The sequence below is a fragment of the Spermophilus citellus genome (assembly GCF_964194105.1).
Source record: "Spermophilus citellus genome assembly, chromosome: 10".
NCBI classification, from domain to species: domain Eukaryota; kingdom Metazoa; phylum Chordata; class Mammalia; order Rodentia; family Sciuridae; genus Spermophilus; species Spermophilus citellus.
Genome location: NC_138197.1, coordinates 116,827,767 through 116,850,815, shown reverse-complemented (window position 1 = coordinate 116,850,815; position 23,049 = coordinate 116,827,767). Strand labels below are relative to the sequence as shown.

The window sequence follows — 23,049 nt, the reverse complement described above, 5'->3', positions numbered from 1 at the left end:
ACACTGTAATTCCAGTGATTTGGGAGGCTGAGGCAGAAAGATTAGAAGTTAAGGTCAGTCTAACCAATTTAGTGAGACCCTGATTCAAAATAAAAATTAAGAGGACTGGTGATGTAGCTCAGTGATAGAGCACCCCTGGGCTGTTCAATCCCACATACCACCAAAATAAATAAATAAATAAATAAATAAATAAATAAATAAATAAATAAATAAATAAATAAAAATAAAAAACATGCCATTATTATCTTTGAGTATCCAAGAGCTCCTTTGAGAGGAGGAGCCATGCTCTACTCCCCTCTGGGTCTCCAGCACCCTGGACAGAGCCTGACACAGGCTCTGCTCAGGGAACTAAAGGGAAACACTCAACTGGAATCTTCTGAAAATACCCTTTCAGTATATATGTTATATTGTTGAATATAATAACATTGTAATTTCTGCAATTGTTTTTAAATAATTTTTCCTTCTTGAGGGTTTATTTTTTTTGCATCATATTTTCTCCTGTATTTGTATTGTTTTCCTTCTGCTTTATTCATTGAATATACATTAAATGTACTCTCCCTCAGGAACTAGGCTAGGCACTGAGAATTTTGAAGAAATGTTAACATATAGCCATTGCTTTCACGTAAGCTACCTTTATATGAATAAGATTTCTTTGTCTTCAATTATTTCTTGATTCAAGATCAACTGACCATTTGAACTGAAAAATCCTTTCCCATAAATAACCAAAAATATCACATTTCTTTCCTTTTCTCAGCTCCTCCCAGCACACACAGTTTTAACTTTTATGTAATCCTGTTTTTTGATCAAGATTGCCTTTGAACTCTAGAAAAATTAGGGATAACAGGGTCATACCTCAACATTGTAAAAGCAATCTATGATAAGCCACAGGCCAGCATCATTCTGAATGGAGAAAAATTGAAGGCATTCCCTCTAAGATCTGGTACAAGACAGGGATGCCCGCTCTCACCACTTCTGTTCAACATAGTCCTCGAAACACTGGCCAGAGCAATTAGACAGATGAAAGAAACTAAAGGCATAAAAATAGGAAAAGAAGAACTTAAATTATCACTATTTGCAGATGACATGATTCTATACCTAGCAGACCCAAAAGGGTCTACAAAGAAACTATTAGAGCTAATAAATGAATTCAGCAAAGTGGCAGGATATAAAATCAACACGCATAAATCAAATGCATTCCTGTATATCAGCGACAAATCCTCTGAAACGGAAATGAGGACAACTACTCCATTCACAATATCCCCCCAAAAAATAAAATACTTGGGAATCAACCTAACAAAAGAGGTGAAAGACTTATACAATGAAAACTACAGAACCCTAAAGAGAGATATATAAGAAGACCTTAGAAAATGGAAAAATATACCCTGTTCATGGATAGGCAGAACTAACATCATCAAAATGGCGATATTACCAAAAGTTCTCTATAAGTTCAATGCAATGCCAATCAAAATCCCAACAGCATTTCTTGTAGAAATAGATAAAACAATCATGTAATTCATATGGAATAATAAAAGACCCAGAATAGCAAAAACAATGCTAAGCAGGAAGTGTGAATCAGGCGGTATAGCGATACCAGACTTCAAACTATACTACAGAGCAATAGTAACAAAAACAGCATGGTACTGGTACCAAAACAGGCGGGTGGACCAATGGTACAGAATAGAGGACACAGAAACCAACCCACAAAACTACAACTTTCTTATATTTGATAAAGGGGCTAAAAGCATGCAATGGAGGAAGGATAGCATCTTCAACAAATGGTGTTGGGAAAACTGGAAATCCATTTGCATCAAAATGAAACTGAATCCCTTTCTCTAGCCATGCACAAAAGTTAACTCAAAATGGATCAAGGAGCTGGATATTAAATCAGAGACACGGCGTCTGATAGAAGAAAAAGTTGGCTATGATCTACATACTGTGGGGTCGGGCTCCAAATTCCTCAATAGGACACCCATAGCACAAGAGTTAACAACTAGAATCAACAAATGGGACTTACTCAAACTAAAAAGTTTTTTCTCAGCAAAAGAAACAATAAGAGAGGTAAACAGGGAGCCTACATCCTGGGAACAAATCTTTACTCCACACACTTCAGATAGAGCCCTAATATCCAGAGTATACAAAGAACTCAAAAAATTAGACAATAAGATAATAAATAACCCAATCAACAAATGGGCCAAGGACCTGAACAGACACTTCTCAGAGGAGGACATACAATCAATTAATAAGTACATGAAAAAATGCTCACCATCGCTAGCAGTCAGAGAAATGCAAATCAAAACCACCCTAAGATACCATCTCACTCCAGTAAGATTGGCAGCCATTATGAAGTCCAACAACAACAAGTGCTGGAGAGGATGCAGGGAAAAGGGTACACTTGTTCATTGTTGGTGGGACTGCAAATTGGTGCAGCCAATTTGGAAAGCAGTATGGAGATTTCTTGGAAAGCTGGGAATGGAACCACCATTTGACCCAGCTATTCCCCTTCTCGGTCTATTCCCTAAAGACCTAATAAGAGCATGCTACAGGGACACTGCTACATCGATGTTCATAGCAGCACAATTCACAACAGCAAGATTGTGGAACCAACCTAGATGCCCTTCAATAGATGAATGGATAAAAAATGTGGCATTTATACACAATGGAGTATTACTCTGCATTAAAAAATGACGAAATCATAGAATTTGGAGGGAAATGGATGGCATTAGAGCAGATTATGCTAAGTGAAGCTAGCCAATCCTTAAAAAACAAATGCCAAATGACTGCTTTGATATAAGGGGAGTAACCAAGGACAGGGTAGGGATGAAGAGCTTGAGAAGAAGATTAACATTAAACAGGGATGAGAGGTGGGAGGGAAAGGGAGTGAGAAGGGAAATCGCATGGAAATGGAAGGTGATCCTCAGGGTTTTACAAAATTACATATAAGAGGAAATGAGGGGTAAGAGAAGAATAATACAAGTGGAAGAAATGATTTACAGTAGAGGGGGTAGAGAGAGAAATGGGGAGGGGAGGGGAGGGGAGGGGAGGGGGGATAGTAGAGAATAGGATAGACAGCAGAATACATCAGACACTAGAATGGCAATATGTAAATCAATGGAAGTGTAACTGATGTGATACAGCAATCTGTATACGGGGTAAAAATGGGAGTTCATAACCCACTTGAATCAAACTGTGAAATATGATATATTAAGAACTATGTAATGTTTTGAATGACCAACAATAAAAAAAAGATCGCCTTTGAATTCATTAGCTATAGCAAATTAAGTTTATCTTTCATTGCTAACAAAGAAATGAGAGAATACAAATGTTTCAATGATAGCAAGAACTTTCTCCCCACATTTTATTAGTTTTATGTAGACTTCTGCCTGTGACACATTTAATAAAATAATAGCATAATGCTGACAAAAAGAAGGCAAATTAACATACCAAATTAAAATCTTATGACAGAATAGCAGTAATTTACATTACAGAGTTTTGCAAGGTATCTATTGCACTCTTTAAAACCAGGGATTCTGATACACTAAAAATTTTTTCTTAATTTAAAACACTGGAACAATTTCAACTGATTAGATTAGAGGGCACTGATAATGCAGCAGAAAGAATTTTAGGCTAGAAGATAAGACTCCTGCATTCTAGTTTCTGTGCTGGCATCACAGACAGGACTGTTGATAGCCTTTACCTAACATGTACACTGTTCACCAAGTCCTGTCATTTTGCATCTGTCTTCATTTTGTTCCTCTTCCCTCTCCCACTGTTATTGCTTTATTTCAAGCCCTCTTGACAGGTCTTGTGCAATAGCCTACTAGCTGGTCCTCTCAGCTCCCATTCCTTCCTATTCAAATCCATCTTTTATGACCCTGATAAAACCACCTTCGTACAAGAAAAATTTTATCATTTCCCTTTCTTCAAAATGAGAAGCCATCAAAATGTCTTCATCACCCAGGGGGGACAAGGATTAAATTCCTTAGTTAGGTCCTTGTCATCTGTACCAACTTGCTTTACTGTCAAATGAAGGAGTCCATCACAGACATCATGCTATTGTCACACTGAATTTTCTCTCCCATCTCTAACAATCGTGTTCTTGTTATTGCCTCATTACCTTCTCATAAGATCTCTCAACTTGGAAAGCTCCTCTCCATGCCAACTGAAAACCTCCTTTGTTTTCTATTCAACACAAATATAATTCTCTCTGAAGTCTCCCTGTCTTTCTCAGACACAATGAGTAATTCCCTTTCTGTTCTAACAGCTCATTTTGTGTGTATGTGTGTATGCGCGCATGTTTTAATAGCCTGTAACCACTTTTCTTGAAGGTAATAGCTAAGCAGCTAAGCATTTAGATACTTACAAAGTAAGTATCAACAATTACTTATTGGATGAATAAGTGGATGAATGACAAATTTACAAAGTCCCAATTTCTATTGATTTGGAAGAATCTTTATAAGCGATATTAAATATCCTTTATAACTCTAACTTTTCATGTCTATAATGGTTATATACGAATAGGATGTGAGATGATTCTCATTACACAATGAACATATCTGCCCCACTCAGTGTCACAAGAATATTATACAGCATAGCAGAGAAGTGACTACCTGTAAAGGTACCTGCCAACAGTAATAGTGATAAAAGATCTGATCCCACAGGAATGTTTGAGACTTAAAAAAAAAAAACCAACCCATTATATCTAAAGTGATCAATATAATCTGTGGCAAATAAACACTCAATAAATATTAACTTTTATTATTTAAAAAATACTACCTGGAAGTTTTTTTGTGAATTCTACAAGAATCTGTACATGAGTGGTAGCCATTTCTGTTAAAATGAGAAAATTTTCTTCTGCACTGAATTCTTCCTTTAACTAAATTTTAAGAAAAAAGCAAATGATTAATAAATAGATAGAAAAAAGGATAAATCAATATAAAATCATTAGACTAAAGGAAAACAAAATTGAGATAATAAAATGTCAAAACCCAGCTCATATTTCTCAGATCTTTGGAGAGCAATTACTATTAACAAGATAGATGTGTGACTTCTTCCTTTTTAATTGCTTAATGCTGCTAAAAGTTTAAATATAGAACTTAAATTTTTAGTTTGAATTATTTCAAGTAACATACCCATATAAAAATTTCACATCCAAGGTAATAAAAGCTCCAGAAAACATTAACTTTAAAGAAATATATTTTCAAATATTATACATACAATTTTATTTGTGATTTCCTGAGGCATCCTCTGTTTGCTATATGAATCCATAATATAATGTAGAAGATTCTGTTGATCTGGGGTGAGTTCATTTTTCTCCTACACTGGCAAGAAAATAAAAGGTGTTAGGGAGGGCAGTTATAAGTCATTGTTACAATATGTGCATTCACTTGGAGTGAACTGATAGCAAAGTATTGAGAAATGCCCTAAGTACAGCAGGAACTATGAAGCTTAATATAGTGTGTAATTAAGAGCTTTTTGTGGGTCTTGGGGCAGGCAATATCATTCTTCCTTACATTTGTTTCAAGTTACTCTTTTTCCTATCTAGAAAATATGTATAACAAAATATGCTTTTCATGTATTTCTTAAGAATAACTAATAGTGTGCACATGAAAACCTATTAAGTCCCTTCACATTGAAGGTCAGGAGAAGTTCAAGGTTTAATCAAAAGTAAGAAAATGTTCCTGCATGTAAAATGGAGACTCCAGCTAAGCATATTATTCTATATGCAGAGGTTGACAAACTGGCTCATGGACCAAACTACCTACTTTGGTAAATAAAGTTTTATTGAAACATGGCCATGCTGTTTTGTTGATATATTGTCTATGCTGGTTTTGCACTAAAATGAAAGAGTCAAATAGTTGTGATAGAGACCATGTGACAAAATCCTCAAATAATCTGGCACTTAACAGGGGGGAAAAGGTTTGCTGAGCCCCAAAACAGAGAGTTGTCAATCAGGACAATTCAGATCTCAAACATTTCTTTCCCTCCTGATAGCATCTTTTAAGGAATATGAATAATTGTGTCAACTCTTTGTTTCCTTATACCAAAAAGTGTTGCTGATGAAACACTAGGGAAGAATAATATTTTGGGGGGCTGGGGTTGTGGCTCAGAGGTTGAGCGCTCACCTAGCATGCGTGAGGCACTGGGTTCAATCCTCATTACCACATAAAAATAAAATATTGATATTGTTTCCACCTATAACTAAAAAATAAATATTTAAAAAATTTTTAAAAAGAATAATATTTTTCTATAAAATTATTTTTTTCCAAAATGAATGCAAGATAATATATTTTTTAAAAGTAAAAATGGACGAAATTGGGGCTGGGGTTGTGGCTCAGCGGTAGAGCGCTCACCTTGCTCGTGCAAGACCCTGGGTTCGATCCTTAGCACCTCATAAAAATATATGAATAAAATAAAGGTATTGTGTCCAACTACAACTAAAAATTTTTTAAAATGGACGAAATTTTCTTTGGCCCTTTTCAGGATAAAAACTTTCACTTTTCACCTTATACATTGCTGTTATTTGAATTTTTCAACAAAGCATGTATTTTTCTCTTGATTAAAAACAAAAGAAGGGATCCATTTTAATGCAAAATGGAAATGGGAATTCTGCTGTGGCTATGGCTCTAATCTGAGTCTCCCAGCCAGATCACTAGGCTCCTGCTGGCTTTGGCAGACACCACTGCATGTTATTACCCTGCATGACTTAGTCGTTGAGGTCACTTGTCGCAAGTCCCGTCCTTCGCTGTCCTCATTAATGGTCTGATCTGCATACTGCTTCACATTTTTTCTCAGTCGTTTAGATTTACACTGAATTTCAGTTAACAAGCCTGAAAAAAATGAACATAGGGACTTTATCAATCACAGAAAGTTCTGTTAGGTGTGTGGTCATGAAATAGTTGCATGGTTGGCTCAGACAATCTGTGCAACTTGGCAAGAAACTAATTCCAGCTCTTCAGATATTTAAAAAGAGAAGGCTGAGATTTAAAGACTTGACCTTGAATAAGAAGTTTAACCTCCGTGAATCTCAATTTCTTCATCTGTAAAATGCAAATAATATCTACCTCGTATTTTTTTATAGATTAAGTGTAATCAAATCATTTTTTAATGATGGCTTTTATATAAAGAATTTGTGATATTAAAGCATTATATACAATGCAAGATGATCAATAAAAAGGTGAATGACAATCTCCCTATTCCTAATCTAGGGGATCTGGAAAGCCCTTAATTCAAAACATAAGATTAATATTATTTTGATACATGTTATATACTATGCCATAAGAAGTATATTTTTCACATTTAAACTTGTTGAGTAAAACAAATATTAACATCCTTTAGGAAAACAAAATCTTATCAATTTCTATAGCTATATAAATTATTGAAATTATAGTTAAGTATTAAAATAACTCAAGAAATGCTATAGTTTGGGTGTTAAATGTCCCCAGAAGACCCAGGTGTTAAAGGCTGGGTCTCTAGTATGTGCCCTTGGGAGGCAGTGGAACCTTAGGAAGTGGGGCCCAGAGGAAGGTCCTTAGGGTACTGGGAGTGTGCCGTCAAGGGGGCTTGTGGGGCCCTTTCCTCCCTCTCTCTCTTTTGATTTCTGGTCACGAGGTGAGCAATTTCTTCCGCCTGCCTCTCCACCGCTGCCATTGGGTACCCCAACCAGAGGCCTAAAAGCAATGAGTCCCACAGATCATGAACTGGAACCTCCAAAACTGTGACCCAAAATAAGCCTTTTCTCTTTATAAGTTAAATGATCTCAAGTATTTTTTATTGTGATAGAAATCTATCAAGCAAGATGCCTGAAAAAAAAATTGTTTTAAATGCTCATACAATATCATCACTGATTTACACTTAAACAAAGCTATAAAAAATAATGTAGAACAATCTTCCATGTTCCCACTTAAGTTTATTTACTCTTCTCTCAGTGTTAATGAAAATGAAGTTCCAGAATGTTCTTTGTGCAGGAAATTTATTTTATAGATTTATGAAATATCTATATCTGTTACTGAAAAAGTTTGTGTTCGTAAATGTTATTATAGACTTTTATAGAGGGACTCATGCAAAATGTCTTTGGAGCTTCAACTGGAACAAGTTCATATTTAAGTGATGAGCAACATGAACCACGCAGTATCAAACTATTTCCATTGCAAGATTGGATTCCAGCAGCAGCCCCTGTTCAGGATCTTGTTTCATGTATGCTAAAATAAGATTGGGATCAGCCACTATAAAACTTTCATCCACCTAGAGCTGGATTATTTACACAGACCTATTTTCCCTTCTCCTGCATACATTATTTTTCTGGGTCCATCCCAGTTGCCTGTACTATTTGGGAACAATAGAACTGGAGTCACCTTCCGCAGGCTTTTATTTCATGTGGCATTCCCTCCCTGAATGCCATCGTCCCCTTGGTGACATTTGTTTGTCTGTTTGTGTTTTGAGGAGGAACAGGACATATCTCAGAATCTGAGTGCTCTGTAGCATTTGCAGAATGAAAAATTAATTATGTTATATACTAACATGCATTCCAGTTTTTGATGAAGATCTCGGTCCCTCACAAAGCCAGCAGTTAATACAGTGTCTCTTTATCAGATTGAAGGACAAAATTATATTAAAACTCAGGGTAGTTAATTTCCTGTGTAAACCTATACAAATTGGTTCAAAGCTGCACTAGGAGAAAATGGATTCTTAATAAAATGACTTGGTTTAAAACTCTATTTAGACCATTCAGAGGTGGCTATACCCTATGAAGCATTCTTACTTTTTTCCCACAACTATAAATTTTATGTTAATTAAGTAATAAAGAAGGAGTAGATTAAAATCAAATTTGGAGGAGACTTTCAGACTGTCATTCTTTGTAGCATATTAAAGCATGTTATTTTAACTGCATGTTAAAGACACTTCACTCCATGTATAGTTCCTTACAACAAAGAACAACAAACAACAGTCATTTCTTTCAGGTGAACAAGATGCTCTTTAGATGACAGTTTGGACAATTTCAGTGGTTCATGGCCCTTTTCAAGAACTTAAATGGCTCAGCAGATCCCCTCTTTAATATGTGAAGTATCATTCTTGCGATATGATTTTTACCTGGCATCTGCCTCCTTAAGAGATTTTTAGTGGAATTTAATTGCTTGAAGTGAATACCTGTATACATACATTCAGCCAACATTCCCATCTCTTTGCACTTCCTTAGCCGACATTCCTGGCACTTCCTTCGCATGTACATATCCATCACACAGTTGCCCCCATTTTTACACTTGTACACAGCATTTTTGGTAATGCTTCTCCTGAAGAAACCTGTGGAAGAAACACTGAAGAATGTCAAAAGGCCCCTAACCACTCAGGAAAACACATCTGGAGCCAGAGATGCCAGAATGTTTTCTCATGAGCTGCTGGAGAGCCAGCACCCAGGCACTCCTTGAGTACCCCTATAACAAAAGGTACTTTCAATTACACCGTGTTAAGAAGGTTGCTGTTTTTTAATTTACCTCTCAAAAAAATAAAGACAAGTTTGAATTATAGTCTCTCTTAGAAAACTAGCAGTTCGTATGGCATGATGAATTACTTTCATAGATCTTTATCGAGGGACAATTTTATGCCAGCGAGTGTTGGTACTTGTGCTCTCTAAGCAAAAAAATTCATCCCTCAATTCCAAGAGTGTAAAGGTTGACTGAAAGCAAAGACATACCCAAAATTAAACACACGAAATTATGCATTGCACAGGTTCTACCTGGAGGCTACGGTGGAGCCCAGCAGACACAGAGAATGGTCAGTCTTGGATGGAGAAGTCAGGACAGGAAGAGAGCAATGATCCAAGTCTGGGAAAGTGTTTTGGTGTTTATCAAGCAGTTAGGGAGAAAGTTGCATTCATGTTACTACGTTGCCAGTCTGTCATAATAATAAAAATGCCAACCTTGATTTAAAAGCAAATGTCTCCCCTGAGAAACTGGAGCACAGCTTCAGCCTGTTACGGTTAAGATGGGTAGAGTCAGAAAAGAAGTGTGACTGCCTTCATCTCTTGCTTCTCCTTTTCCCCATGTCCCACTTCTCCTATTTTCCTCTATCTGGTTAACCACAGTTTCTGACACCTCCAGTGTCGGGGGGATTGGTGAAGAGAGAGAAGATTGTGGGAGGCAAGGGAGAAGTGACAAGAAAATGCTTAATTGCTTGGTACACAGTCCTGTACTCTTATCCACAGTTTCACTTCCTGAGGTTTTGGTTACCCGTGATCAACCACAGTCTGAAAGTATTAATGGAAAATTTCAGAAATAAACAACTCACAAGTTTCAGATCGCATGCTGTTCTGAGTGGTGTGACGAAATCTTGCAGTTTCATTTCATGCCACTCAGTATGTGACTCAGCCCTTGGCTATCATATCCACCCTATATACTACCCCACCCAGTGGCATTTGAGAAAGAGACTACATTCACTTAACTTTTATTACAGGATATTGTTATAATTGTTATATTTTATTATTAGTTATTGTTGGCAATACCTTCCTATGCCCAATTTATAAATTGAACTTTACCACAGGCATGTTATGTATAGTGCACATAGAGTCTGGTACTATCCATGTTTTCAGGCATCTATTGGGGGTCATGGAACATATATCATCTGTGGAGAGTGAGAAGTACTGTAGTGTCATAAGCTGGTTATCCTTAACAAGTTTTAAAGTTGATTCTTCTTCCTTGGGTTGGGTTCTCTAAAGAGCTCCTTCTATCATTGGGATGCTTTCTTCGGTACTTCCTTGATCAGAGCAAATAAGTTTATATTCTGTCCCACGGCTTGTATTCCCTTCTCCAGCATCTAGCAATTTGGCAGTTCACTCCACACTGGTTATACTGAGGCCTAACTCTGTGGTACTCTTGGCATGGACTTACGATAATCTAATGCTGACTTCTCTGACCCAACAAACTCTATGGAACAGATAAATCTCTCCCACTTATCCATAAATGGTCAGCCACCTGCCTTTCAATTTCTCAGGTAAATGATAGACACCAACCCTTACATCCCTCAGTTTCAGGAGGGATGCAACAATATTCTCAAATGATCCTGTTGTAGATACTTTCTCTGGGCCTGGGGAAGCAGGATGTCTTTATGTATATATTTTGCCAAGGAAGGGACACATTTTTCTAATTCTCACAAAGGTACTATACATACCAGTTGTGGCACCTTTGCTATGGGGATGAAAGATTCATAGAACACTAATTGCATGCTTCAAAATATTTTAAGAGGGGCTGTGGATGTGGCTCAAGTGGTAGCGCGCTCACCTGGCATGCGCGGGGTGCTGGGTTTGATCCTCAGCACCACATAAAAATAAAATAAAGATGTTGTGTCCACCGAAAACTAAAAAATAAATATTAAAAAATTCTCTCTCTCTGTCTTAAAAAATATTATAAGACCTTTCTATAATTTCCAACTGCTGATTTATTTTTATACTCAAAATAAGTGAGATGTTTAACTGGTCCTTGAATATCCACTGTGAAATTTCTACAAGATGGGCTCGCTATTGAATGTAGCAACCAGTGTCTTCATGTCATAACTGAGACAAGAGTACCTCATATTTTAGCAGACTGTTAGAATAATTTCTAACATTTATTAAGTATTTACTAGCTATTGTTCTGGCCACTTTACCTCCATTTCGGTATTTAATTTTTATATAAATTTTATGATGAAGATGATATTACATCCTCCCATATTATAAATGAAGGAAAAAAGGTACAAAGAAGTTAATAAATTCCTTGGTCATGATCACGTTTAATCAGTGGACTGGGAGGGTTCAAACCCAGGAGGTCATACTCTATAAAGTTCATAGTCCTAACAAGTCTACTAAGATTGCCTCCCTTGGGTCATAAGAGAAAGTTAACACATGCTCTGTCCTGGGAGATAACAAGATGAAAAAGACATTGCTATCTTCAGATTCCAACTTAGTGGGGTGGTGAAGAAGTAAATTCACAGCATAATACAAGATAGACTGATTAGATAACCAATTAAATAATAAATTATTGACCTATGGAAGCAAAAGTGATTATTTCAGTGGCATGACATATGCTTGTAAAGGTTGTGTCGTGTTTAGGGAAGAGGGGCAGCAATTACATTGCAAATTACATGGAAATTTGCATATTTATCATGACAATTTTTCAGAAGCAGGCAAAAAAATTGCTATCATAAAGTAAGTATAATATGATGATTTCCCAACACTGAAAAATAAGTGTCTGGAGGAAAAGGCATTACATGGGCTTAAAGTGACCCTAATTAATTCCAAGTAGGGGGAATCAGAGAAGTAGGGATTTGAGAAAGGCCTTGGAGAATAGGTGGGACTTTGAAACATGAACCAAGGGGGAGAAAAGACATTCTGGGAAATGGGCAAAGTAAGGGTGTTTCAGAAATTCCAAGGAACTTGGAACATGGTAGAAGGGTAGAGTGTGGAGGCACTAGTGAGAGATGGTTAGAGGATGTAAGGGGAAAGAATGTGATTAAATTCTCTTAAAGGCCAAGCAAAGGAGTTGAGTCTTCACCGAATAGAGAGCAGTCATTAAAGAGATGGACAGGGAGGTATAACCTAACCTGCAAGCAGGGAAGAATCCCTGAAGCTAGAAAGCTTGGAGAGAGGAGACTAGGAAGTCAGGATGACTACCATCATGAGATAAGAGGTGATAGATGCCTGAACTGGATTGGGAGAGGATAGAAAGCAGGACACGGAGAGAACACTCTAGACTTTGGTAACTTACTATGAAAACAGAGGCTGAAGAAAAGTTAGACATGTCAAGGTTAAAAAAGTCATAGACTTGCTTGTGAATTTGTCAGCTGGTGTAAATTTCAGTAGGAGAGAGGTATAACGTTTTCTTAAATGTCAAATCCAGCCAAATAAAGTCTAAAAAAAGACTTTGTGCTTCAGATCAGGATTGATACTGACAGTGCAAATACCAAAGAATGCATTTTAAAAGAGACTGAAAAAATAGACCCATTTTCCCTTGTATCAAATCATGAGCTCAGTGAACAACCTAACCTTCATGATTCAGTCTTCATCGTACTAAACTTCAGCTCCTCCCAGGAATGATTCCCTTTAAAACTGTCATAGATACTGATAGACAGCTCAATAGTTAACAGAACAAAACTCCTTATTCCAAGATGAGTCAAAGGAATGGTGCATAGAACAATTCTGCAGGGTTTTTTTTTTTTTTTTTTTTTTTTTTTGTGTGTGTGTGTGTGTGTGTGTGTGTGTTTTAAACTCTGGTATTAACTGAGAAAGAAATCATTATCATCTCAATAGCTGAATTAATTAGCTTTCATTCTGAGATGGCAACACAATATTATCATTATATCATTTAAATATGGATACATATACTGTATTTATACTTATGCAAATCTAGCCACACTCATACCACTGCCTCTATCTTGCTCTTTCTTGTGCATATTCAACAATGCTCATATCAGAAAACTCATTTGGAAATGAATGGAAAGGAAATTCACAGAAGAACAGAGCCTTCCTGGTAATAAAAGAGGAGTAGACATGGTTGGCTTTGCCATCTGGGGAATGTGTAGCACTAGGGGAATCCCTGGGGTAGCAGAATAACTACAGGATGGTGCTTTTACTGGGATCCCTTAATTCTACAGATTTAGACCCGTGTTTTTCTGGGAGCACACAGACCACACTCTATTCCCAAGTCATGCAAATATATGTGTACATACACACACACATGCCAGCCACCAGTGATTGACACCAGTAGTCACTGGTACTTAAGCTACCCATTACTTTGAACTTAGTAAAATATTGCTTAATGTTTCAAAACTTCAAGGTCTGTAAGCATTCGAAACAAGAACAAACACAGCTGAGTAATGAGAGATCTTTACATTCAATATGGCTTCAGTACAGCTAGTCTATCTCAACTTATATAGCACTTATTTTGTGACACTGTCCTAGATACTTTGCATATAGCAATTCATTTAAAATTCTTAACAATCCAGAGAGAGATATATGTTATTATAATCTCTTTTATAAAAGAGAATGAGTTACACAGAGGCTAATTTGCGCAATGTCCTACAGATAGCAAATGCTACAGCTGAATTTGAACCCTAATAGTCTCTATTCAGACTTTGCGCTCTTAACCACCATATTATACTGTCCTTCCAGTAGTTTACATTCCAGAAAAAAACATGTCTTGAGACATTAATCTCCCCAAATCTCACATAGCACAATTCCCTACTTCTAACAGAGACCTGTTACCTTCCTCAGTCTGAGTTCATATGAGTATTTTGCAATAATTTTAGAAATGTTAAGGTGAATCCAGAATTTATTGAGCTCTTCATATGTGCTTTGTCCTTGATTCTATTGCTTTTGTATTTTCTTTCCATTCTAAGAGGGTAATCATCTTTTTATGCTTACTTGCTGGGACAAAAGCTCAAGTTTCCTACTTCTAAATAAAGAGAACTCTTGGACAATGCTATTGTTTTCAAGCCTTTGTTGACAGGGATATAGGGGATCATCTCAAAGATGTTGGCATGGAGGTCAATGCTTTTAGAGTTGCAGGAAGCAGAGGCAGCTTAGCTGGAAAGAGGTTTGGGAAATTTTCCTAGAGCCTGGGAACAGAATGAGTCTCGTAGTTTCTGTGAGTGTTGGACCAGCACACACACAAAAAGTTCTCCAGAAAGGATAAAGTTCTCTAATACGTTGATTCTGAGATGAAGACGGAAAGACACTAAGAACCATGGCCTTGAGAACCCTGGGGCAAGATCTCCATGTTGAACTATGTCAGAGTTATCCACTTTCAAGGGACTGATCCAAGGTTGAACAGGAGCATACCAAGAGATAGCAAAATATTCCACCTTATGTAGCACCCCTGAGATTTGTAAACCGTCCTGAGGAAAAGAGTGTAGTCCAAATGGAACTTCTCATCAGCCAGGAGGGTTAGGAGCTTGGAAAAGTTTCAATTTGATTTAGGAAAATACAGGAATATGTCAAGCCTCACCACGAGTCCTATTGTAGGTAGTAGTTAGTAATAAGCAATGAAATGTGAACCAACAACATAGCAGGGTCATGGGATTTCTTTGAATTGCCTTTAATGAACAATCAAGTCACATGTAGAGCAGCAACAGGTGCACTAACTCTGAGAATAAACAGGTGGAAACAATAGGAAAAATCAATGGGGTTAATTCCTGACAGGGTCAACTGAAGTCATTGTAAAATTAGGATTGATGGCCATCAAAATAGACTTATCTGTTAAATTGAATTGGTAATTAATAACTTCCAAAACAGAAAGCATTAGACACAGATGGTTTCAATATTGACCATTTAAAGGAGAAATGATACCAGTTGTCTGTAATCTCTTCCACAAACAGAAGCAGAGAGAACACGTTCTAACTTATTTTATGACGTCAGCATTCACTTAATATTTAAATTACAGAAAGATATGATAAGAAAGGAAAACTCTAAGGCAGTATCTCTTTTCTTCGTTTTTTTAAAAATTTAGTTTGTTAGCATTTGGTTTTGCTTATTTTTATTTTTTTCTGGTATTGTGTGATTCCATTCTGAAGATTACCTCATCAGGCGGATTTTGGAAATGACTATTTTGAGATAATTAGGACCAACTTTTCCCCAAAAAACAAAACAAAACAAAACAAAAAAAGCCTACTTCTCAAGACACTGTGACTCCAATCCAAGAGTAAGTGCAACATACTTCAGGGTCTCTCAGCCAATTCTGCTGAGAATGAGACCCATATTTTTCTTTTTTCTTAATATTTATTTTTTAGTTTTTGGCGGACACAACATCTTTGTTTGTATGTGGTGCTGAGGATCGAACCCGGGCCACATGCATGCCAGGCGAGCGCGCTACCGCTTGAGCCACATCCCCAGCCCCAGAGACCCATATTTTTCAACCACTGGCTCATCAAGACCATTATCAAGAGAAAAGTGGCTACAATGAAGTTAGCTTGGCGCATCCTGACCAAGAAAGAGAGAGCCATGCAGATGATTGACAGACTAAATGGAACTCCTCCAGATTCTAGACAGACACTGCATAATAAGTACATGCTGCTGTACATGTGGCCATGTTGGGGACAAAAAATTCAGTGCAGTAGTAGATGGAGATGTGCAAAGTACCTCAGAGATATCTCAACAAGGTTCAGTGTAAGCAGGTATGCTGCACCTACAAAACTTTCAAAAATGTTGCTTCCAAAATAAATGCCAGATTTAGGTTTTGAAAGGTTCCCAAAACCTTCCTGGGACATCTGAAGCGGGGTTTGTCGTCCTCTTAGACTCGGCCTCCCACCTAGTTCCCCTGCTTCAAACTGCAGAGACACTGGACTGGTGTCCAAGAGGACATTTCTCCTTACCTGGCCCTTCTTGTTTTTTTTCCATGTTGTGGGAGAAAAGATGGTTCTACGAATATAAACAAAGACTATCCAAATGACCTAAATAAATAGATAGCTAAGTTCAAAAAGACAGAAAGAACGAGGTTATTAGTAGTAGTCTCTGGGGAGCAGTACTTGGTGTGGGGGTTGGAGCAGAACTCTTTTTCCTGTGATACTCCCTTTTGCCATTTGGCTTCAGAATCATGTGCACTCGTTACTTTAACAAAATTTTTATCAAATGGTAATGTAGTCTAAAGCACTAGAAAATAAAAATACAAGACCCCGTCACCCCAATGGAGCCTCCTGAGAAGATACACAAGGGTTCTAACCTCCTGGAGCTTGACCTTTATACCCATCTTTAAGAGCTATTTGGACCCCCCATGTAGGTAAACTCCCAAGACCTGAAACCTGATTCCCAGCATCTTCCCTGGGGTGCTCAGAGTTCCCAGTAAGGGATTTTAGTCAAGGGAGGTACCTGCTGGTTGCCTGTAGCTGCTTGAGGCCAAGAACTGGTTTACTCTTACAGATTACCCTCTGTGCTGTTTGAATTTTTCTCCTCCTCCTCCTCCTCCTCCTCCTCCTCCTCCTCCTCCTCCTTCTTTTTTGAACGTGTGTTTGTAACTGTTTTCATTCAATAATGTATACTTTGGAAAGTTTCTTTTAATCATCACTTACATATTCATATATTGCTTGTATTTTTACTTTAAGCAGTTTTTTTTTCTTGTTTAAATCCAGTATTTATTGTCTTGCCTTATTGCCTCTATATTTAATTTGAAATATCTATCTGCATCCACTGGAAATCATTCTTCTGTCATTTTCCATATGTTCTTTCAGATACTATTTTATTGATTTTATGTTTTTAAATCTTTGTTATGTTTTACTGTTTTCTCCTTTTTGTCTACTTTTGCTCAGTTACATTATATAAACAGTTTTCTCAATATTGCTTCAAAGTAGTGACTATGAGGAGAAAACTTTTGTCTGTTTTGTTCACAGACTATCTAATCTTAGAATTGTGTCTGGTGTAGAAACTGTTACTTAATAATGTTTGATAAAGAACTTAAAGAATGAATTAAATAACAGGAAGAGAGAAAGTTTAGAAGATAGTGTGATTCCAATTGAGGAGGCTGGGTGAACAGAGGAATAATAATGATAAAATGAGAAGAAATCATCAACAAAATAAGAACTAATGCTTATGGAGCACTTAAGTGTGCAAAGGATCAAGTCAGGTGTTTTAAAAATGATGTCTCAGTTTTCCAACAAAAGCCCAATTTCATAATCATAGTAATAATGACAGACATTAATGAGAATTTACCACTAGCAAGTATGGTATTAATTGCTTGGTAGCCATTATTTTGTTTAATCCTCATAACAATCTGTAGATCCCTACCTCAAAGGGTTGTCCTGAAGATTAAATGAGTTAGCACATGGAAACTTCCAGAGCAGTGACTACATATAGTAAGCACCTGATGTGTGTTATCTATCATCACCATCATCACCATCATCCACTCACCCTCCTCCTTCTCATTTTTCTTATCATCTGTGTTTTACATGTAGGAGTCTGAAGCCCAGAGATGTTAACCAATTTACAACAGCTGGGAAGAGAATCACTTGGAATTGTCTAACTTTAGAGTCCCACTCTACCCATGATTTTACAACACTTACTGCAAAAGCCTTCCAATGCAGTGATATAATTTGGAATCCCATCTTGCATCATACTCTAGGAAAATTTGGCCTAAGGAGTTTATTAGGATCATTAGTAAATTTATAAACTCAGACCTCACTTGATCTCAAATAGGATCTCATTAAGTTTATATGATAGCCCCATAACTTTCACAAATGTTCATAAACAAAAGCTCTATCAGAAACATTTTCATCCATTCTATGACAGGATAGTTTCAATAATTTTGGAAGCTTTTCTGAAACCTCAGAGCTAAGTCTAACATTGGTTCATGGTATTATATAAAAATATATTCAGAAGGCCAGTAGGGTCACCTGGTCACTCATACAATACCTTTTAAGAATTCTGCTATTCTCTCTCCCTGACATGTAGACTCCTGGCGCTGAGATAGATGTGACAGACACTGACCTATTAGGAAATGCAGCTATTTGAAATTTCCAGTCAGATGCAGATGAGTTTTGTTCGTTAAGGTTTGAATCAAAATTCATTCAGATGTTATCACATTTCCATAAACTGTGCTGATAACTGAGAGGGAAAGAAAGCCCTTGATATGATCTAGGGCCAAACAAATGGCAGCCATTATCACTCTGCACTATGCTTGTGCTCCGCTGCTATTACTCTTTAAAACATTTAAAACTGCAACTTCTGTTATTGATGCCATAATTGTCTATGACAAAGCATTCAGGCGAATGAATACATTTCTAATGGAATTAGAACTAAAACCCAATGAAATCAAGAAATTCAACTATGATCTTTGTTTTGTTTTGTTTTTTTTTTACATTTACATGTTTTCCACATTTACATGTTTCTTTACACTTCACAGGTCAGCAGATCTGAAGTGAAATTCTAAAGCAAGAGATATGACAAAAACATTACATATGATAATCTGATTTAATCCTCAAAAAATCCTCAACCTGTGATATGGATAATATCCCCATTTTGCTGATTTGAGGTTCACAGAGGGAAAGTATGGCATTGAATAGGGACTGGCTAGCTTGATATTCCCTGTACCCTCCTTCCTACTGTCAGTCTATACTATAGAGGCAGGAAAGGGGAGCACCACCTTTCTCAAAAGACACCCTTGCCCCTAATGTGGTGGGTATGATTTCACCTCTCCCATAAAGATGCCTTTGAAAGACACTGAAAACCAGAAGTGAGGCTAGAGCCATGCTTCTTTTGCTTCTATTGTCTCCATGAACAGCCTGGAATTTTGCCATGGCAGCATCTTGCTTGTCAGTTGAGGGTGCTGAGAGACAGGGCACAGGGCACTTGCTGTTTGTACGTAGAAGCAGACTCAGCAGACAAGTCATAGCTCTGGAGCCAGAAATTGCAGTGAAGGCAGCTTCACAATCCCTAGGTGGCAGCTGGGTGGTGAATTCCTGCGGTCAACCATTCTTGTTATGGCTTCCTAGGTCCCTATCTTCTTCACTGTGGCAAAGCAGTGTTGCAGTGTGGCTCTGAGCACCCTCCTCAGCATACAACCTCTTTCTGGCCCTTCTAATTTCTCCTGTATTAATTCCTTTCTGCTTGAAATAGTGGTTTCTGATTTATTTCACCAAACTCTGACTGATATATTAATTTGCTTATGCTGCCAAGAAATGAAAAACGTGATTCAATGCAGGCTGGTCAGTCCCCAAAGCCATGCTCCCTTTGCTGAAACACTATAGAGTGAAATTTGCTTTGTGTCTGGTGTGCACAGATATCCAAGGGATGTGGATGTGGGGTGGGAACAAAGTCGCCTAAGCTGTGAGACATGCCTGGCACAGGGCCCTGGATCTTTCACTCACTCTCTACCCTATTCTGGGCTCACCCTCTGGTTTTCCTTGCCTTCCCTTCTCCCTTCCTTATTTGCTAAACTAAGACAAACTTTATTTGTTTCTGAAGAGAACATAAAAGACCACAAAGAAGCCTATTTTTAACTCTTCAGTCTGCAAAGCCTAAGCCCTTGATTCCCAAATACTAGATGAAATTTCCCCCATTTTGAGTGGTGCAATCAATCAAAGAGAAAGTTACAAGAGCTAAGCCATGCTAGACCTGGAAAGGCCCTGAACTCTGTCCCTCTGGTACCCTGAAATCCTAGGGGTGGGTTGATAGCTGATAGAAACTCCATATTATTTGGGTTCCTAAAACCAAAGTGCCCTTTCCTTGGTAGGGCTGGGAAGGCCCTTGGGTTCCCTGAGCCCCGCATGGCAGAGAACACATGAAATAGCTGCATGCTTTCTCTACACAACCAGGGGTCCTAGCACAACAAGGGAGCAGCTTCAGGAACCTACCCCCAAGCTAAAAGAAGCAGACAGACATGACCAGACACGAAGGAGGAGTGTGCTCAGGACCCAGGATGGTGCCACAGAGAACTTTCCTTTTGGTAACTGAAGAGCAGACCAGATATCAGACTGTGTCAACAGCACTAAGGACCAGAACTCCATTCCCACTGCTCTATGTTAAGCCTAGTACTTAGACAAAATCCCAGAGAAATTTGGTAGGAGTGAGGGGAATAATACTAATAATCTGATTTAATCCTCACAAAAACCCTGTGATATTCAATTCTTAATTGAATGAAATAAAATTTCCACCGGGGCTTGAAATGGAATCAAATCCAGTCATTCAAAACAGGGCTACATTTCTTGCACATACAGTCGGTGCATTGAATGTTGTGCTCTTTCACGATATAAGCTTTCAGTTAGTTCGGATACTGACCCTCAAGAGTCATTGCCCAAGAACAGGGGTCAGCAAACTACAGACCGCTGACTCTGTTTTTTACTTTCCTGCCTATTTTTGAAAGTCAGGTTTATGGGAACACAACCATGACCATCCTTGATATGGTTGCCTTTGTGCTACACAGGCAAGAGTTGAGTAGTTGCAACAGAGACTGCTCTGGTGCAAAGCCCAAAAAACAAAACAACTTCTGGCATAGGACATGGCTTTCCCTGGCTCCCTCTGGTTCCTCCCTTGACACCCGTCCTTTTGTTGACACCATGGGGGCAAAGTCTCAAATCGAAATCAATGAAAAAGCTCTATCGTACTCAGCTGTTAAAAAAAAAAAAAATGTCCGAGTCTAGTTTCTCCTTCCTAAATTTTTCCAAAGGTCTGTTCTCCTCTGACCACTTTCTCTGTCCCTTGTCTCCTAAATTCCTGTACTTTCCTGATAGCCTCCTATCTCCAACTTCTATCCTATATGGACTTCTCTTCCCCTGCCTGCCTCTAAGGTGGGTGTTTCCTAGGGTTGGCCTGTCCTACTAGTCTGGCTATGATCATGCTGCCATGCCCCAGAATTCTCAGAAGAACCAAGTGTCATTGTAGTGTTCCCTTCTTAGAAGATGATACTGACTCTAGGGGTTTATTCCCTATGCTTATAAAACACTGATAGTTTAAAACCTAAATGGAGCACTTGACTTTCTTCCTTTGGCCACTGAAGTAGTCAGTCTTAACCCTGAGCTAATAGCTCAAGAATAGATTGAACACTTAGTGGGAAAGCAATAAAGAGCCTAGTGGTCAATTTTACAGTTTCTAGAGTTGGAGTTAAGAGCTGTAGTTTTGAAGCTCTACCCCTTTATTAGCTCTGAAGCCTTGGGTAAGTTGATTAACTTCTTATGCTTCAATTTCCTCTTCTATAATTATAATTGGCATAAAGCATGAGAATGAGTGAGTTTTACTGTTGAAGTCTAGTTACATACATCTCATAAATCATTAGAACTGGCCTTTCTCAATCTCAGCTTCTTTTGATATGATAGTCTTATTTCTCTCCTTTGTATGGGTACAATAATACCGACTTACCAATTACAAAGATCTAAGAGAATTAGCAAGTTATCAGCAATTGGCACAGAAATTTGTAGGTTCTATTGGGAATTTTCTTTCGAATCAGACTTTCAGAATAAATTATACATGTTCTCTCCCCACCACCCCAGGCAAGAAATAGGACTTAGATTAGACGTTCTAGTCCAGCTTTCTAGTCTGCATTTTTATCTACAAACTGTCTTATTGGAAAGGAGCATTCCTCCTCTTTCTGTTCCTTTCCTTGTGGATTTCACAATCAGAACACTCAACCAAGCTGCTTGGCCAAATGAGTTTCATCAAGTGCCTTTTTAGAATAATTTATATCAGTAGTTTCAAACTTTAGAATAAATGGCTTCTTAAACAAAAGCATTGGGTCTCATTCCTAGAAATTCTGATTCTCATAGACCTGGAGTAGGACCCCCAAATTACCATCTCTTAGAAATTCCCAGGTGATGCTGATATGGCTGGACCAGGAACCAGACTGTGAGTAGCACAAGTCTACACAAACAAATTAAAGTGACTTTAGTAATTTGAACAATGTCAAATATAATGCCTTAGGAAACAAGTGATAATGGGTTGGGCATAATCTTTGTAAATACAAACAGAAAACAGCCACCTTTCGACTACCTTCTGTGTAAACAGATGCAAAGACCAAAACAGTAACAACAAAAGGCATTTATTGAGTTTTGACTATGTGCTGCACTTTTTTCTAAGTCCTTCACACATATTAAACTACTTTTACATTTCTATCTTATGACAGTCTTAAAAACTAATAATAACATTCTCCAGATCATCTCAATGACTATCTTATATTAACATTCAAATTAAATGCCCTCATTTTTGTTTGTGCCAATGATTTCATTAACAGCAAAAAGTATGACTTGATTATCAAAAGCCATGAGAAAATGGCTGGGGTAAATGTAAGATGCATGACAGGACCCTGCTTAAGGATGGCCAAATGGAGCTCGGCATGAAACAAGGTTTGGATGAACCAATTGTTTGAACAGAGAAATTAAGTAGAGAATTGAAGCCTCATATGGCATGTGGTACAGGCATACCAAACCCCAAAAAAACCTGGGCAACAGGTAACATTTTGAGCAACAAAACCACATAACTAACACATTTTATTGGCTTTTCTAGTTTTGTTGATATTTAATTTTGTAAATTTGGTTTTGTTTTTTGGCTATATAGAAACTTTTCATTGTATGAAAAAACACAATAGCACAAGGAATTTTATAGAAGCAATA

The 23,049-nt window shown here is 37.7% G+C and overlaps 1 protein-coding gene across 4 annotated transcripts in view; it reads right to left on the bottom strand.

Annotated features, from left to right (window-relative positions):
- Positions 1-23,049, bottom strand: part of NR1H4 (nuclear receptor subfamily 1 group H member 4) — a 76,727-nt gene that overhangs the window by 18,578 nt on the left and 35,100 nt on the right. For 3 of the 4 annotated variants that reach the window (XM_081311583.1, XM_081311582.1, XM_081311585.1), the window contains 4 exons: positions 9,145-9,297; positions 6,694-6,827; positions 5,215-5,313; positions 4,774-4,873 (listed from right to left, as the gene is read on the bottom strand). In XM_081311583.1, the coding sequence (XP_081167709.1) occupies positions 4,774-4,873; positions 5,215-5,313; positions 6,694-6,827; positions 9,145-9,297 (486 nt within the window). The remainder of the gene's footprint in view (positions 1-4,773; positions 4,874-5,214; positions 5,314-6,693; positions 6,828-9,144; positions 9,298-23,049) is intronic. The other variant, XM_081311584.1, reaches the window with a different exon arrangement.